The 17,675-nt window shown below is 45.4% G+C and overlaps 1 protein-coding gene across 1 annotated transcript in view; it reads left to right on the top strand.

The window, feature by feature from the left end:
• Positions 1-1,396: 1,396 nt before the first annotated feature.
• The window catches only part of VWF (von Willebrand factor), a gene marked incomplete at both ends in the record, with an annotated part of 145,522 nt that continues 129,243 nt past the window's right edge, over positions 1,397-17,675 (top strand). The window contains 4 exons of the mRNA XM_080705966.1: positions 1,397-1,451; positions 3,132-3,296; positions 11,282-11,384; positions 11,668-11,876. Coding sequence (XP_080562092.1) covers positions 1,397-1,451; positions 3,132-3,296; positions 11,282-11,384; positions 11,668-11,876 — 532 coding nt within the window. The remainder of the gene's footprint in view (positions 1,452-3,131; positions 3,297-11,281; positions 11,385-11,667; positions 11,877-17,675) is intronic.

Below are 17,675 nucleotides of genomic sequence, written 5' to 3'. Positions count from 1 at the left end.
TCTGGGAGTCCAGAGCTTCTGGGACTCCTGTCCATTTACCAGGTCAATTTAGCAAACATTTGCTGAGTACCACCAGCTTCCTGGGTGCTGGACACCTTGCCTGGTGCTGGGGATGGAGGCGAGAGAGACAGCTTCTGCTCTGGGGGCTCTCGTGGTCCAGCGCAGGTGACCAGCCCGCAGTCACTCGGGAGCTCCTGAACCTTCTTTAAGTCTTGGTGCCTGAGGGGCAGCACTAGTGGAAGACAGTACCTCCTCCCTAGATTTTCTAAGCATCTGGGGAGGGGGTTAGGTGGGCCTCTGCTCCTGGCTGTGGGGCAGGTGCACGGTCATGAGAGGTCAGGCTGGCTGGAGGAATCTCCCTTTGCCTCTGCCTTGGCCCTGGGTTTGTTGTCTGGGGAAGCATGTGCAGGGATGTGGTTCACAGGGATGGTCAGTCTTGGGCCTGGCAGTGGCCAGGAAGTTTTGGAACTTATAATCCATATTCAAAGGAGGAATAGGGGCCCACTGGGATTAGTCTTTTCTCTTGCTTTAAAATTTTTTTTCTCCCCCAGAGTTGGGCATGGTGGCTCATGCCTATAATTCTAGCACTTGGGAGGGTTTTTTTTTTCTTTTTTGTGGTGCTGATGATTGAACCCGGGGGCCTTCTACCTCTGAGCGTTACTCAGAGGTAGAGCGTTACTCTATACTCCTGGCGTTATTTATTTATTTATTGGTGATACTGGGGTTCCTGGAAACCCTTCTACCTCCGGGCTATACTCCCAGACCTATTTTTTTAAAATATATTTTATTTGGAAACAGGGTCTCTTAAGCCAGCGAGCTGGCTTCAAACCTGCATGATCCTCCTGTCTCCACCCCCCCAAGTGCGGGGATTACAAGCGTGTGCCACCATGCCCGGCTCTGGCTCTATTTTTTATTCTTTATTTTGAAACAGGGTCTCACTAAGTCGCGGAGGCCCTCAATAAATAGCTGAGGCTGGCCACAAACCTGTGATCCTCCTGTCTCAGCCTCCCAAGTACTGGGATTACAAGCGTGCACCACCAGGCCTGGCTGGAGAATGGTAGGTTTGAGGTCAGCTGCAACTACTTAGTGAGGCCCTCACCAACTTAGTGAAACCCTGTTTCAAAATAAGAAATAAAAAGGGGTGGGGGGGTGTACCTTAGAGGTAGAATGCCCTTGGGTTCCTAATTTAAAAAAAAGAAAAAAAGAATTTTTAAAAATTTTTATGCATTTCCTGTAGCACATACCAGCTTCAAAGGACAAAGTGGGGTGCAGTGGGGACCCGTGTTTTCTCTTACTTTAAGAAATCTCCCCTGATTTGGTGCATCGCCAGTAGCAGGTGCCAGCAACCATGGATCTCGACGGTAAGACCCAGCTGGTTTCTCTGGTTTCTCTGCAGATGGTTCCTGCCGGACTCACGGGGCTGCTGCTGCTTCTGGTTCTCACCTTGCCGGGTAGGTACTCGGTGCTTCCTCTCTTCTGCCCCGGGGCCATTTGGAGCACCCCCCTTCCAGGAACCAGTGTGTGGGCGATCCCCACCCTGTGCCCGGTCCCCTGCGAGGCTGTGCCTTTTGGAGTCGCTGGTCGCCTCCTGTGAAGCTTCTGCAGAGCCCCTGACTTGTATTCCCCAAAGACCGGGTGCCAGCAAATGCCTTGTCTTGTGGGGTAGAAATGGGTAAGCCCGGCACAGAACCGTCCCATGTGAGGGGAGCACGGGATGGGGAGAAGGAATCCTCACTTTGGATAGGTGATTAGCTTTAGAAGGGGTGATGGAGGACGTCTAGTTGAACCTCCCACGCTATGGACGAAGAGACTGATGGTCAGAGAGAAGACATGATTTCTGTATAAAGTCACACAAAAATCAGAGGTCAGTTCTCCTGGGCTCCAGGTCAGCTCTTCCCCCTCTTTTGCACTGCCTCCCTTCCCTTGCTGAGATTCTGATTTTTTGAATTGCATGGGGGACCCTTTGACCTAGACTGTCTCCTGTTGGACCCTCTGGGTCAGCAGCATCCGGCTTCCTGCCCACAGGTTGGTCTGGGGAGAAATGGACACTGTCACATCTCTGCATCTTTTGACCAGAGGGCCCAGAAGAATCAGAGATGTGCTGTTGTGCTTCTCCACCTGCCAGTAAGCATGCATGCGCACACGCGCGCGCGCATACACACACACACACACACACACACACACACACACACACACACGGTGATGGTGTTAGCACTTGGGAGGGCTTACCACCCCTCAGCAACACTGCCAGGCACACAGTCTGATTTGTCTTAAACTTAATCTGCTCAAGGTAGACTAGTAGATTTATGTACAAAGATGCTCAAATCAATCTACCTATAGCAGTAAAAAATTTGAAAAAATGTTAAGGACCTCACAATAGGAGGTTATATTAAGGTACAATTACATGTTGATTATAAAACAGTTACAAAAATCATCTTTTAGAAACATATACATTTTCTAGAATGTGGCATGACAAATTCTTCATAAGAGCAGGCATGGTGGCGCATGCCTGTAATCCTAGTAGTTGGGAGGTCGAGACAGGAGGATCGAAGGTTCCAAACCAGCCTCAGCAACCTAGCGAGGCTCTGTTTCAAAAACAAAAACAAAATAAAATAAAATAGTCTGAGGTGTAGCTCAGAGGTAGAGTGCCCCAGCATTCATTCTCCAGTACTCCCCAAATTCTTTATAATATATTGAGAAATAAACACAGTTTATAAATGGTTTGCACAGGGTGATCACAGATTCGTAAAAAACCCACAATCATACAAATTCTATAAAGTAGAACAGATAAACACTGAAATGTTACTTGAGTTCTTGTCAAACATTGGGTCACAGAAGATTTTAACTTCTTTGTGTTTTCATCTGTACTTTCCAAATTTTCTAGGACGGGCATGATTCCATTTTAAACCAGTAAGCACGTGTCATGAAAATGAATAGCTTTCCTGAAAAACGGTTTCTCCGTTATTGTCCTGAGTCCTGGGTCATATTTGAGGACTGAGAACAACAGCTTTGGTCTTATTGGGGATGAAAAGTACCTCCCCACGGCCCTATTTCTATCCCTCCTTTCTAGGAGGGCAGAGAGGTTTGGGCGGATGGTCCCAATGGCGCTCACCTGCGGGCTCTCCCTCCAGGGACCCTCTGCACAGGAAGGACTCCTGGCAGGCCCTCCATGGCCCGATGCAGCCTCTTCGGAAGCGACTTCATCAACACCTTTGACGAGAACATGTTCAGCTTTACGGGAGTCTGCAGCTATCTTTTGGCAGGGGACTGCCAAAAGCATTCCTTCTCCATCCTCGGTGAGTCCCGGGCACTGAGGGAGGGATCGAGGGCAGGGGCCAGCTGTGCTCAGCTCTGGTGCTGACCAACTGGCAGATTTGCCCGAACTGGAAGAGGCTGGCCTTCCGAAGGCTTCCCTTGGCTTCTCCTGGTTTTTCCCTGGAGGAGCTCGGTGAGTGGAGTCTTTTGGGATTCACTTCTTGTATCCATTGCTCTGGGTCCAGGCAGCACCCTGGGAGCTCAGAAGCATCATGGGAAATGATGGTCTAGAAGGAGCTGGGGGACCTGTAAAGACAGCTGCTTTGTTACATGGGAAGGATCAGGGCTCGTTTGATGGCCTCTGGATTGCTGAATGTTGAGCATCTCGGGTTCCTGGAAATGTGCTGGTACTGCACCCATGCTGTGTCTGGACCCCCACAATAGCTCTGGAACGTAGAGATGCTCTGCTGTGGTGTGGAATGTAGGTATGGCACTCCTGCTTTAAACGAAGAGCCAAGCCCAAGGATGCTGTATAGCCCTCCCAAGACTTGATAGATAATAAGAGGGGGTGCTGGATCTTAATCCTGGGCCTCTGGGTTGAAGGATGGTTCCTCTGTACTAAGAAAGAGGGGACTTTCCACGGCTGGGAGAGGGGCTGGAGGCAATGGTGAAGAATGATGGTTTGGTGACCTCCACACTCTAAGAATTGACCAGCAGTGAGGCATGAGGAACAGATACCACAAAACCTAGAAGAATGGGGTCCTGCGCCCCTGGGGAGTTGAGGTGGCAACAGACAGATCCATATTGTTAAAGAAAAAATTCACATCCAGGCATGGTGGTACACACCTGTAATCCCAATACTTGGGAGGCTGAGGCAGGAGGATCATGGATTCAAGGCTATCCTTCACAACTTAATGAGACCCTGTTTCAAAATAAAAAGAGCTTGGGGGTGGGAGTGAGCCGGGCGTGGCGGTGCACGCTTGTAATCCCCACGCTTGGGAGGCTGAGACAGGAGGATCGTGCAGGTTCGAAGCCAGCCTCAGCTGGCTTAAGAGACCCTGTTTCCAAATAAAATATAAAATAGGTCTGGGAGTATAGCCCTGAGGTAGAAGGCCCTTGGGTTCCATTCCCAGAGCCACCAAAAAAAAAAAAAAAAAAAAAAAAAGAGCTGGGAGTTTATCTCAGGGGTAGAATGTCCCTGGCTTCAATCCCCAGTACAAAAATAAATAAATAAATAAATAAATAAATAAATAAATAAATAAATAAATAAATATTATGACACTCCCAGCCCCATTTTTTATTCTTTATTTTGTAACAGGGTCTCACTAAGTTGCAAAGGGGCTCACTAAGTAGCTGAGGCTGGCCTAAACCCCGTGATCCTCCAGTTTCAGCCTCCAAGTATTGGGAGCCACCACGCCCGGCTCATGACACTTCTTAAAGCCAGTAAGAAGATCTTGTATTCAAGAAGGACTACTGCAGTGGGGGTTTTGTGGTAAGGGAGAGAAAGGGGGCCCACGTCCAAATATAATAAAGAAAAGTGAAACTTGGAGAAAGGAAGGGTGGAGAGTCAGTGATAGCAAATGACAACAGGAAGCATCAGGGTACGGGGGAGTAACTGAGCCAGCGGCAGGATTCTTGGGACTGCGGGCTGGGTGATCAGATATTGAGGTCGGGGGGGATGGGGAATTTCTCGTAAGGAGTGGTTGCTAAATTGACCCAGTGGGATTCTTGCTAAAACTGGACAAAGTGGACCAAGGACGGAGCCCAAGGTCAGGATCTAGTGTAGAAGAGGTCGGTCAAGGGGAGGTTAGTGGGTCCCAACCCTGGGGTGCATGGGGGCAACGCAGATGGCTGCTGCTACCGGCCTGCCAGGCTCTGCCCCCAGAGTTCCGACGCAATGGATTTGGAATGGAGCCTGAAAGTTTCATTTCTAACCATTTCTCAGCTGCTGCTGCTGCTGCTACTGGCCTGGGACCACCCTTTGAGAAGCACGGTGGGCTGTAGGCCGGACACAAGGGGAGGGGGCGGCGCAGGGTCTTGAAGTCTGATGGGGAGTTGGCGCCATTCACAGGCTGTGAGGGGTTGGGCAGAGTCTTGGGCAGCAGAGAAGGGTCTCAGGGGCCTGGCGCTTTGCCACAGGGTCCTTGATGGGGAGAGAGGTGGGAGGCAGGGTATGGTATTGAGGCAGGAAGTGGAAAGGGCCAGAGGCATCCCCAGGACGCGATGCATCATGGAAGGCTGGCTGTGGAGTCCACTTTGATTCAGAGACAGCACCTGGGGACTGGCTAGGGAAGCAGCTGGAAAGGAAAAGGCCTCCCCACACTGCCACCCTGCTCCCAGGCCAGCCTGCCTCAGCCCAGCCCCAGCCACACACACACACACACACACACACACACACACACACACACACACACTCCAAACAGCGCAGTGCAACCCCGCTGGGTTGCCATCATTCTCTTATAACAACTTCTCTTGCTGAGCGTCAGCTTTCTGGGAGGTTGTTGGCTTAAAATAGGACCAAATGCACCTTAATGCATGATGGTTTTGTTTCCACTAAAAAGTATGCTGTTGACATGAGAACATCAGAAAAGCTGGGTGGCAACCTCTTCTCTTCTCTCTTTCTTTTTTGGTACTGAGGATTAAACCCAGGAGCCTTCTACTTCTGAGCTACATCCCCAGCCCTTTTTATTTTTTATTTTTTTAAATTTTGAAATAGAGTCTCACTAAATTGCTGAGGGTCTTGCTAAATTGTTAATGCTGGCCTTGAACCTGCCATCCTCCTGTCTCAGCTTCCCAAGTACTGGGATTACAGCGGTGCGCCATGATGCCCGCTGCTCTTTTCTGGTGTTGGTGCGGGGTGAGTGTGGAGCGTAGGTGTGGCTGTGGTGGGCAGGATCCTGGCATCAGGGGAAGGAACGTAGACCCTGGGCCCTGGACTTCCAGTTTAAGAGGCTGATGGTGGTCACCTTCCATTGTTCTTCAAGGACATCCTGTTCCCTTAATTCTAAATTGCAAATAATTCACATTCCCCTCCGGGTGCCTGTGGCTCTCTTTTACATCCTGGGTAAAGTGTTTATGTCTGTACATAAAGTCCCACCTGGCACAAAGGGGAGCCCTTTCCTTGAATCCTGATTCTGGCCAGGCAGGCTCCAGGGTCTCAGATATTTTCTAGCCAGATCAGACAAGCAGCCACCCTGAATCCCCAGAATGCCCCTGGTTCAGCTGCTCCCTGCTTCTAAAGGCTGGGGATGCTGACCTGGTGCTCAGAGCCTCCCTCCCTGAGTTCAAGAGGCGGGGCGGAGCCTGGATTCCTCCACTCGGGCCTGAGATCGACGGGACCGACCGGCCAGCAGCAGGGTCCTTGGCTTATGTGATGGGAAGGAATTTCAGCATGTGCCAATCTGAGATGTAGATAGGAGTTTATTTAGGAAAGTAGAAAATACACATTCAAGGGAGAATTCGGGCCATCCCAAGAGGGAGAGAGATGCCTTTGGGGGCTTCAGGCTCCTCTTCTATAGAAGGCTTTTATGAGGAGTGCACAGAAGAAGGTATGTGAGGATGCTCTCAGTCCGGTAGCCCTGAGGTACCTGGTGGCCTGGTCATCCTGAGGGTTCTCAGGCCTGATCCAGGTCTTCATCATTTGCTCAACAGATAGGCTGGAGACTCCTCTAAATTACAGGTTTGTTTGTTAATATATTGTATCTGTCTTGTTAACAATGCACAGGACAATTAAGGTTTCTTTCAGTTAACTCTGGGATCTACAGATTTCTCAGGAATTTGGGAGAGGCAGGCCTGGGAAAGAGAAATGGTTTCAAGGGGAGTCAAGATTGATTCTCTTTAGCACCAGGGGCTTATATTCAAGTTATATTTTACTTTCCCCTTCTGTCTCCTTTCCGCCTATTCATTTCTTCTGTTCTCCACCAGAGAAATGGCTTGTCTAGGAGATTTTTACATTGTTGAAACCTGGAAGAACCGTATGGTGGTGGCACATTCCAAGCTGCCTGCTTACCTCCTGAGCATTTCCTACCCTCCCTCCAGCCACACACGCCCCGGCCAACTCGTCCCCAGCCCCCCTTTCTGAATCTCTTGAGAGGGAGAGCCCGCGGGATGGAGAGGCCCATAAGGGCTCCTCTCCTGCTTCCAGGCTCTCTCAGCTCAGTGGAGACAGTCAGTGGAGTTACCCAGTAGAGCTGGGGCAAGACTGCCCTGTCCCTCTGTCCCGTGAGACTGGGGATGCGAGGGAGGATCCTGGTCCTGATCCTGAGGGAGGATAATGATGAAGAGATAGGTTGGTGGTCATCAAGGCCGTGGAGACCCAGACCTCTCATGCTCTTTTGAACACCCTTCCAGGGTTGGGGTCAGGTGAGTTAGGGCCTTCTGCTCCGGCAGGTCTCCAGAGAGGAGCTGTACGGCCCCTTCCTGGTCTCGTCAGCTCACCCAGGTGGGAATGCAGAGTTCAGAGCGCCAACCCCAGAAGAAGCCCAGGAAAGGATTTGGTCCTGATCTCGTTGAAAATGCCTGGGGAGCAGTGGAGTCTTGGGAGGGATTATAAACTGGAGGCTGTCCCACTTATTTATTTATTCATTTCCCCATTTTATTATGGAAGTTTTCAATCACGCAGAAAAGTCGAGAGGCTAATGATAGTCACAGGCCCGCCGCTCTGCTCCGACCAGGAATGTCTTACTCCCCTCGACTCTGCTCTTTATCTTTTGGGTTCTGTTTTTTATTTTTTTTTCCCTTTGACTAATTTCCTGCTGCCAGGAAGTTTTGTTTGACTCCTGAAGATTTGCTTGCTGCAAAAAATGGTTCTAAGGGAAAACGCAGTGCAGGCCAGTCACTCTGGCTTAGACAGGTTTGAAAGGACAAAGTTACAATAGATATTTGTGGTCCTGGGGCTTGAACCCAGGGGCATTCTACCTCCGATCTACAGCCCCAGCCTGATTTTTTATTCTTTGTTCTTAATTGGCTCTATTTTTCATTCTAGAATCTGGCAACACATCATTCCATCAAATAGAATCAGTGTTCCCATGAACTGACTGAGCAGAGGAAGTTAGTTTTATAGACAGAAGGGCTGGAACAAGAGCTCGGAGTGGACTGGTCTTTGCCTGGCCTGGTGACACATGCCTGTCATCCCAGTACTTGAGAGGCTGAGAAATAAAAAAGGGACGAGGGCCAGTCGTGGTGGCTCATGCTTGTAATCCCAGCATTTCGGAGGCTGAGACAGGAAGACCGCAGTTAGGACAGCCTCAGCCTCTTAGTGAGGCCCTCTGCAACTCAGTGATACCCTGCTTCAAAATAAAGAATAAAAGCCGGGCGTGGTGGCGCACGCTTGTAATCCCCGCGCTTGGGAGGCAGAGACAGGAGGATCGCGCAGGTTTGAAGCTAGCCCCGCGCGCTGGCTTAGGAGACCCTGTTTCCAAATAAAAATGCAAAAATAGGTCTGGGAGTGTAGCCCGGAGGTAGAAGGGCTTCCAGGAACCCCAGTACCACCAAAAAAAAAAATAATAATAAATAAAAAAAAATAAAAAATAGGGCCATGGGTGTAGCTTGGAGATAGAATGCCCCTGGGTTCAAGCCCCAGAACTGAAAAAAAAAAAAAAAAGGGTTGGGGGTGTACTCAGCGGTAGAACATCCCTGGGTCCAATCCCCAGTATCCTCCCCCGACCTCAACACACACCAAGTAGATCCATTCTTTCAAAGCGATTTTCCTTGTTAGATTAACAAGGAAAGATGAAAGCAGCTGCTACTAGCCACTCTGGAGATCGGCTCCTCTCTCTGTCCTGATTTCTCGGAAGGGCAGATGAACACCTCAGTTTAACTTGGTGACAGGGAGCTTTACCATGAGTGACTCCATTCTGGTTCAGTCTGTTGGGGCCCAGTGCGGGAGCTCAGTCCAGATCAATGGCTTCCTGTCAATTTTGTTTGACATGGGACAGAGTCTCTTTTATTTTTTCTGCATCTCCTTTGCCCTCCGGCAGTGCCGGTGTGGAGTCCTGCAGAGAATGGCTCGTGGGATTCCTCCTCTTCCCTACCTGGCTTTATCAGTGGCTGCAGCCGTGGCAGCCCCACTTTACATCGGCAGACTTGCCCAGGCTCTCTGGACTGGCTTCCACCAGCATCCTGGCCTCTTTTTTCCCCCCTGAGAACCTGGAGCCCATACTCCCCGACTCCTAGGAGAGCGGATTTTCTTGTTTATTGGGCTAAACTCTATGTCCAGTTCATTCAAGACCCCACGTCTGACCTGGTACTCCCCTTTTCCATCAGTTTCTAAGTCTCCAAGGCTTGGAACTCAGGCTCTACACTGACTCTTCTGGCTGCCTCGTCCCTATGACAACTCTGTTATCTTTGGACACCAGAGTCCGAGCCCAAGTGTCTGTTCTCAGAGAGTGGCTGTGGATGGTTAAGCTTTGATAACTCTGTGAAAAAATGTCATGCCAAGACAGGTGTGGTGACGCAGGCCAGGAATCCCAGTACTTGGGAGGCTGAGACAGGAGGATTGTAGGTCTGAGGCCAGCCTCAGCAACGTAGAGAGACTCTGTTTCAAAATAAAAAGTAAAAAGGGCTGAGGATGTAGCTAGATCAGGGGTAGAATGTCCCTGGGTTCAATCCCTAGTACAAAAAGAAGGAATTAAAAAACGAAAAATGAATGAGAAAAAGAAAAAGGAAACCAAAAATGTCAGTTTTTCCCTCTTTCTTGCCAACTCTATCACCCTGTCTCTGTGTTTGCCCCTCACAGCAGGACCACTGACAGAGCCAATCATCTTGTGTCATTCAGGCATCTCGAATGGCAATCACAATGCTTGAGGGAGCCCTCATTAAGTTTCATGCACTGGGACGCACTTTACCTATGATATCTCTAAACACCTAGGACACCCAATGCAATAAGTTGACAGTAAACTCAGAGGTGAGACTCATGGATCTTTGTTTAAAATGAACAACTCAGGGATTTTAATTTGGGCTGTTCTAAGCTGATAATTTATGTTGTTGTTTAAAAAAATTTTTTTTAATTGCCAGGAATGAAATCTAGGGCCCAATGTTCTGCCCCTGAGCTCTACGTCCAGCCCCTAAGATGTCCTCGAACCAGTGATCCTCTTGTCTCAGTCTCCCAAGTACTGGGATTACAAGCATGTGTCACCACACTTGGTTTAAGATAATAATTAATTAATTAATTAATTATTTATTTTTGCGGTACTGGGGATGGAACCCAGAGGCATTTTACCTCTGAGCTACCCCCCTCCCGCCCTATTTTTTATTCTTTATTTGGAAACAGGGTCTCACTAAGTTGCAGAGGGCCTCACTAAGTAGCTGAGGCTGGCTGTGAACCTGTGATCCTCCTGTCCCAGCATCCCAAGTACTGGGATTACAAGCGTGCGCCACTACGCCTGGCTATGTGTGTATTTCTCTTTTTGTAAAATCTGCCCAGTGAGCCAGGCGTGGTGGCACAGGGCTTGTAATCCCCGCGCTTGGGAGGTGGAGACAGGAGGATTGCGCTGGTTCGGAGCCAGCCTTGCTGGCGTAAGAGACCCTGTTTCCACATAAAAAGTAAAAAAAAAATAGGTCTGGGAGTGTAGCCCGTGAGAGTGTATCCCAGAGCTAGAAGGGCTTCCAGGAACCCCAGTACCACCAAAAAAAAAAAAAAGAAAAAAATCTGCCCAGTGAAAACTAACCAATAGGATTAGATTGTAAAAGCCATACTCCAGCCAATGGGGAACAGTGCAGCAGCCTTCACATGAGGGAATAAAAGGCCGAGTGAGCTAACGAAAGCCTAGTGGGTGAACCAAAGCCTTCCGTGCAGAAGTAAATTGCCTTATCGAGTTACTTTTGATTTCATGAGTTTTTATTTGTGGCTTCCCTGAAATCCATTTCAAACAATAGTTGAGTGAACAAATAAGAGTTTAAAGGAGATTTCCATTTGTCAGGTGCTTTTGGAATGTTTTCCATGGATACAAGATTGACGTATCTTATTAAATACATTTCTTAACTTTGGGGGGTGATAATCATTGCTACTGACTCTTTTCTCTTTCAGGGGACTTCCAAAACGGCGAGCGAGTGAGCCTCTCTGTGTATCTTGGGGAATTTTTCGACATCCATTTGTTTGTTAACGGTACTGTGATGCAGGGGAACCAGAGGTAAGTCAGAAGCCCAGGGTGTCCAGTTTGGAAGAGCCTTGGGGATCCCCTTGCAGACCCCCTTATATTCCAGATGAGGAAGCCGGGGCCCAGAGAGAGTAATACAGGTGCCTGGAGGAAGTGAGTGGGGAAAGAATAAAAGCCAGGCCCCCCACTGCTGGTCAGAACCCCAATCACTTGGCATCATGTTCTGAACCCTGTAACAGGGATGGGGATGGGGGTTGGAGATATATCCCGAAAATCTGTGAGAAGCCCAATTCTGAGCCTGTCCTTTGCCCTCCAGAATCTCCATGCCCTACGCCTCCAAGGGGCTGTACCTGGAAACGGAGGCTGGGTATTCCAAGCTGTCCAGTGAGGCCTACGGCTTTGTGGCCAGGATCGATGGCAATGGTAACTTTCAAGTCCTGCTGTCAGACAGACACTTCAACAAGACCTGCGGGCTGTGTGGCGACTTTAACGTCTTTGCCGAAGATGACTTTAGGACCCAAGAAGGTAAGATTTTTCTGGGAGACCCCAAAGTGTGGCCATGCTTTTCATTTCCTACTCATGAGCCTTTTAACTTCATAAACATTGAGTAAGTGATAATTACCTTGTAAAGATGAACCTTTGTATGTAAGTTATCCTTCTCTTTATGACACCCTCCTCCTCACCCCCACCCCCCTCCTCCTCTTCTCCTCCTCCTCTTTGCAGTACTGGGAATGGAACCCAGGGACATTCTACCTCTGAGCTACATCCCCAGCTGTATTCTTTATTCTTTATTTTGAAACAGGGTCTCACTGAGTTGCAAAGGGCCTCACTAAGTAGCTGAGGCTGCCCGCGAACCACAATCCTCCAGTCTCAGCTTCCCAAATGCTGGGATTACAAGCATTTGCTACCGTGCCCGGCTACCCATCTTCTGATAATAGTTGACTCTTTTTTTTTTTTATTTACCATGTTGGAAAATAATAAGATCATTTCTTTTTATCTTTTCCAGAATTGATTTCTCAATCTTCCTATTGTCCACTATGTACACTTAAGGCTATAAGACTTCCCCAAAATATCACTTTAGCTGCACCCTGCCAATTTTAATATGTAACATATTTTCATTTTCATTTTCATTTCATTCTATGAATTTTCTAATTTCCATTTTGAATTCTTTCTTAACCTCTAGTGTGTTTAAAATTTCCAAGCATTTAGAATTTTTAAGGCAAACTTTTGGTAACAAAATTGATTGCTAAATGAAATTAGATATTTGTAGAGGGCTTGTATTCCATCTTTCCTTTTATATCTGCTCAAGAAGAATATATTCTCTGATGCAGAATGTTTTCTGAGAGAAATGAGTTAATTGTGTTATTAAAGTTGCCTCTATATTTGCTGCTTTTTATCTGTTTAATCTACCTGTTACTAAGAAAGCCGTATTAAGCCGGGCGTGGTGGCGCACGCTTGTAATCCCCACGCTTGGGAGGCTGAGACAGGAGGATCGCATGGGTTCAAAGCCAGCCTCAGCTACTCAGTGAGGCTTTCAGCAACTTAGTGAGAACCTGTTTCCAAACAAAATATAAAAAAGGTCTGGGAGTATAGCCCGGAGGTAGAAAGCCTCTGGGTTCCACCCCCAGTACCACAAAAAAAAAAAAAAAAAAAGAAAAAAAGAAAAAGAAAAAAAAAAAGAAAGCCATATTAATTTTTTTTCTAAATGTTGGCAACTTTGTCAATTTCCTTATACAATTCTGTCAAGATTTGCTTTATGCATTTTGAGCCTTTGCTTTTCGTTTTCAGAAATGTTGGATCTTTCTAATGAATTTTCCCCTTTACATAATGACTCTCATCACTTTTAACAACGTCTTTTGCCTTATAATATATAGGATACTAATACAGATAGTCCACCTTTCATTCGGTCAGTTTATGTGATACATCCCTCTCATACTTTAAAGCTTTCTGTATGATTTTATCTTAGATGTGTCTCATGAACGCAGCACAGAGGCGAATTTTATTACTTATTTAAAAAATCTTTATTGAGCCATAATTTTTGTGCAGCAAAATTCACCCTTTCAGTGTATAGTTCTATGAGTCCTCACAAAAGTATGGGGCTATGTAACTACCACAGTCAAGCTATAGAACAGTTTCGTCACCTCCTCTAATTCCTCATGTTCTCTTGCCATCAAATCCACCCCAATCCTGAGCCCCGCTAGTCACTGATCTTTTTTCTATTCCTATAGTTTTGATTTCCCCCAAATTTATACAAATGTAATCATACAGTGTGCAGAGTATTTAGTCTTCTCAGTCTGATTTCTTTCCTGTAACATCATTCATTAGCGGTCCATCTATATTGCTGTATGTATCAATAGTTTTTCCCCTCCTCTTGCTGAGGGTCAGTACCCCAATGTTTTATCCATTTACCAGTTGAAGGATACTCTGTTGTTTCCAGTTTGGGGGAACTATAAAGGAAGACACATTAAACATTTGCATATAGATATCTCACTAATTTTTTATTGCAATATAATAAGTACAACACAATTGACCATCCTAACCATCTTTATGCATATAGTTCAATAACATTAAGTGCATTCATAATATTTCTGCAAACTTTCACCACTATCCATCCCCAGAACTCTCATTTTGCAAAACTGGGACTTTACTCACTAAACAATGACCCTCATTCTTCCCTCAGCCCCTGGAAACCATCACTCTAGTTTTGGTCTTTATGATTTTGATTGCTCTAAGTATCTGACAGAGGTGGAATCATGCAGAATTTGTCTTTTTGTAACTAGTTTCATGTTTCACAATGTCCTCAAGGTGCCTCCACATTAGCGTGTGTCAGAATTTGATTCCTCTTTAAGGCTGAATAGTTCCATTGTCTGTTTACACCACACTTTGCTTACTGATTCACCCATCAGTTGATACATGGGTTGCTTCCACATTTTATTTTATTGTTATTTTTTGGCAGTGTTCTTTTTTTTTATTGGTGCAATGTATTCATACATCATAATGGTATAAAGAAAATACTTTTGTAGACATACATGCATACATTGCCCAGTTAGGCCCTACCCAATCCCCACCCCATTCCCTCCCCATCCCTCCTTCCCACGATATTTAGTTAAAAGATTAGTATTTCCTCCACCAAATGTTCGTGGAAAACTTGTCAAAAATAACTTGACAATATATGGAAGAATTTATTTCTAGGCTTTTATTTAACTCCAGTGGTTTATATATCTGCCTTTAGAACAGTACTACACTGTTTCAATTATTGTAGGTTTATATGGTTTGAAATCAGAAAATATATATCTTCTAGCTTTGTTCTTCTTTGAGATTGTTTTGGGTATCTAGAGTCCATATTCCATATCAGGATAGATTTTTTCTGAAAAATAAATAAATGTATGATAGTTTCGCCTAAAAAAAAAAGAAAAAAATATTCTCTGGTAAGAAAGAAAGCAAAAAAAAAATATTGAAATGTTATCTTTAAGTCATCAAAAGCTTGGTATCAGACAAATGAAACTGTTATGTGAGATTATAATCGTTAATATTGGATAAATTGCTATAAAATTAGATGTCAACCACATTTTAGCTATGGTGAATAATGAAACTACGGACATGGGTATGCATATATCTCTTCGAGATTCTATTTTCAATTCTTGTGGGAATATACCCAGAAGTGTAATTTTACTGTATGCACATTATATCCACATGGTTTTAATTATGATTATCGTTTATTATTATTTTTATTATTAATTATTATTATTATTCTGAGAATTGAACTCAGGGCATTCTACCTCTGAACTACACCCTAAGCCCTATTTTTATTCTTTATTTTGAAACAAGGTCTCACTAATTTGCAGAGGGCCTCACTAAGTAGCTGAGGCTGGCCCTGAACCTACGATCCTCCTGTCTCAGCCTCCCTGGTACTAAGATTACAAGTGTGCTCCACCATGCCCAGCATGACTTAATTATGATTCCTGAATCTGATAATTTTTTATATTTCATCAGATTTAGAAAAATTTGTTTTTTCCTCTTTTGGAACTATTAGAAATATGCAAAGTATTTTATTTCATCTTTTTTTCTCTATTTTACTTTCAATTTTTTTTCTATCTCTTTATCCTTCTGTGTTGTTTTTGGATAGTTTGCGTAGGCCAAGCGCTGTGATCATTTTGGTTGGTGAAAACCAGTTATGCGCATCTCTTCCCAACTCCACATTCAGTGATATCATGTTAGTATCTTGAAATTGGCTATGGTAGAAAAATTTACATCATGGAAACTAGCAGGTGCTATAAATCAGAGCTTTGCCTCTCCTGGAAAGGTGGCTTGTGAGCACATTACTACTTAGATCTTTCTTGTAGTTTACTAATTCTCTCTTAATTCTGCCTAATCTACAGATGTCTATTCATCAATTGAAATTTCTCTTTATTTTATTGACTATATTTCTAGTTTTAGGAGGTAAATCTGGCTGTTTTTCTATTCTATTATTATTTTTTAATTTTTTTCCTTTTAAATTTTTTTATTGGTGCATTATATTCAAACATCATATGGGGTAAAAAAAAACGTGTGTGTACAAACATGTACACATCGCTGATTTAACCCCTACCCAATTCCCACCCCATTCCCTCCCTGTCCCTCCCTCCCTTGCTTGGCTTAGTGATTGACTTCGATATGTTTAAGTACATTGTGTGTTTTAGAGATTTTCCTCTTCCCCCCTCCTTTCTCCTCCTTTAGGTCGTCTTGTTTGCTCCTCTATAGGATTTCCTCTTTCAAGAGTTCCTCCTATGACCCATTTCTCCCTAACTCTCACATATTAGGGAAAGCATCTGATTTCTTAATTTTTGTGACTGACTAATCTCACTTAGCTATTCTATTATTTTTAATTGCCTTGTTTTTAATTAAGTTTCAATTTCTTCTTTATAATAATCATTTAAAATATACTTGTTATTTCATATTGCAGGTAAAAAATTTGTTAGCCAGTGTTTGGAGCTCCAGTCCTGCCAATCGGGTGACTCTTGGCGTAGAGTGGGTTTTTCCCTATGTCCTATAATTTTGGTTTGTAAGGCTCATCTTCAGGAGGGGTTCATGTTAATCTTTAAATCTGGAATTACTAAATCTTACAAAAAGCATAAATTGTTTTTTCAAACCTATACAATGGCTTTACCACCACAACAAATTTTCAGGGGAGATTTTCCCCCCTCTCATCCAGAGGCCAGATCAAGGAAACAAACTTTCTTTGTTTCTCTGCTCTTCAGAGGACTTTCTCTTAGTAACTTTTCCATGGAGGGTGGTGTTAGTGGGCCTCAGGTCCACCTCTCCACATCATGCAGGTCTAAGACTTACTTATTTCTTCCTCCTCCTCCTCCTCCTCCTCCTCCTCCTCCTCCTCCTCCTCCTCCTCCTCTTCTTCCTCCTTCTCTTCTTCCTCCTCCTCTGTCCTCCTTTTCTCTCCTCTCTCCTCCTCCTTCTCCTCCTCTCTTTTTCCTCCTTCTCCTCATTTTCTTCCTCCTTTTCATCCTCCTCCTCATTTTCTTCCTCCTCTTCCCCTCTCCTTGTCCTCCCTCCTCCTCCTCTTCCTCTTCCGTATCCTCTTTGTCCTTCCTCTTCCTCCTCCTTCTCCCTCCTCTTAGTACTGGAGATTGAACTAAGGGGCCTTCCACCTCAGAACCACACCTCAGCCCTATTTGATATTTTGTTTGTGAAACAGGCTCTTGCTGTTTCTAAGGCTGTCCACAAACCTATGATCTTCCTGTCTCAACCTCCCAAGTCCTGGGATTACAGGCATATGCCATCGTGCCCGGCAAGGCTTATTTCTATGTCAACAGAGCTATTGAAAGCCTGAGCCTTTTGCTTGGAAAAATTGCCACTGCAGCCCAAACACTTGCCAGTTCTGTTTTTTTAAATTACTTCTCCACACCTGGCATGGTGGCGCACGCTTGTAATCCCCGCCGTGTTTGGGAGGCGGAGACAGGAGGATGGCGCAGATTTGAAGCCAGCTGTGTTGGCTTAAGAGACCCTGTTTCCAAATAAAAATATAAGATAAGTTTGGGAGTGTAGCCCGGAGGTAGAAGGGTTTCCAGGAACCCCAGCACCACCACTAATAATAATAATAATAATAATAATAATTAATAAATAAATATAAAAATACTTCTTATCCTCCCCTTCCTCCATTCTTCCCATTCTTTTTGTTTCTTGGAATTCTTCTGTTATTGATGTGAGGTTACCCATGGGTTCAGTAGGATATTACTGTCCATGTACTAGCACAGTTTTCAGATCTTTATCATCTGCGATATTACCCAGAAATGGAAGTCCCCACCCTAAAATATCTTTCTTTCTTATCCC

This window comes from Muscardinus avellanarius (assembly GCF_963383645.1).
Source record: "Muscardinus avellanarius genome assembly, chromosome: 11".
NCBI lineage: Eukaryota > Metazoa > Chordata > Mammalia > Rodentia > Gliridae > Muscardinus > Muscardinus avellanarius.
This window is presented reverse-complemented; position numbering and strand designations above follow the sequence as displayed.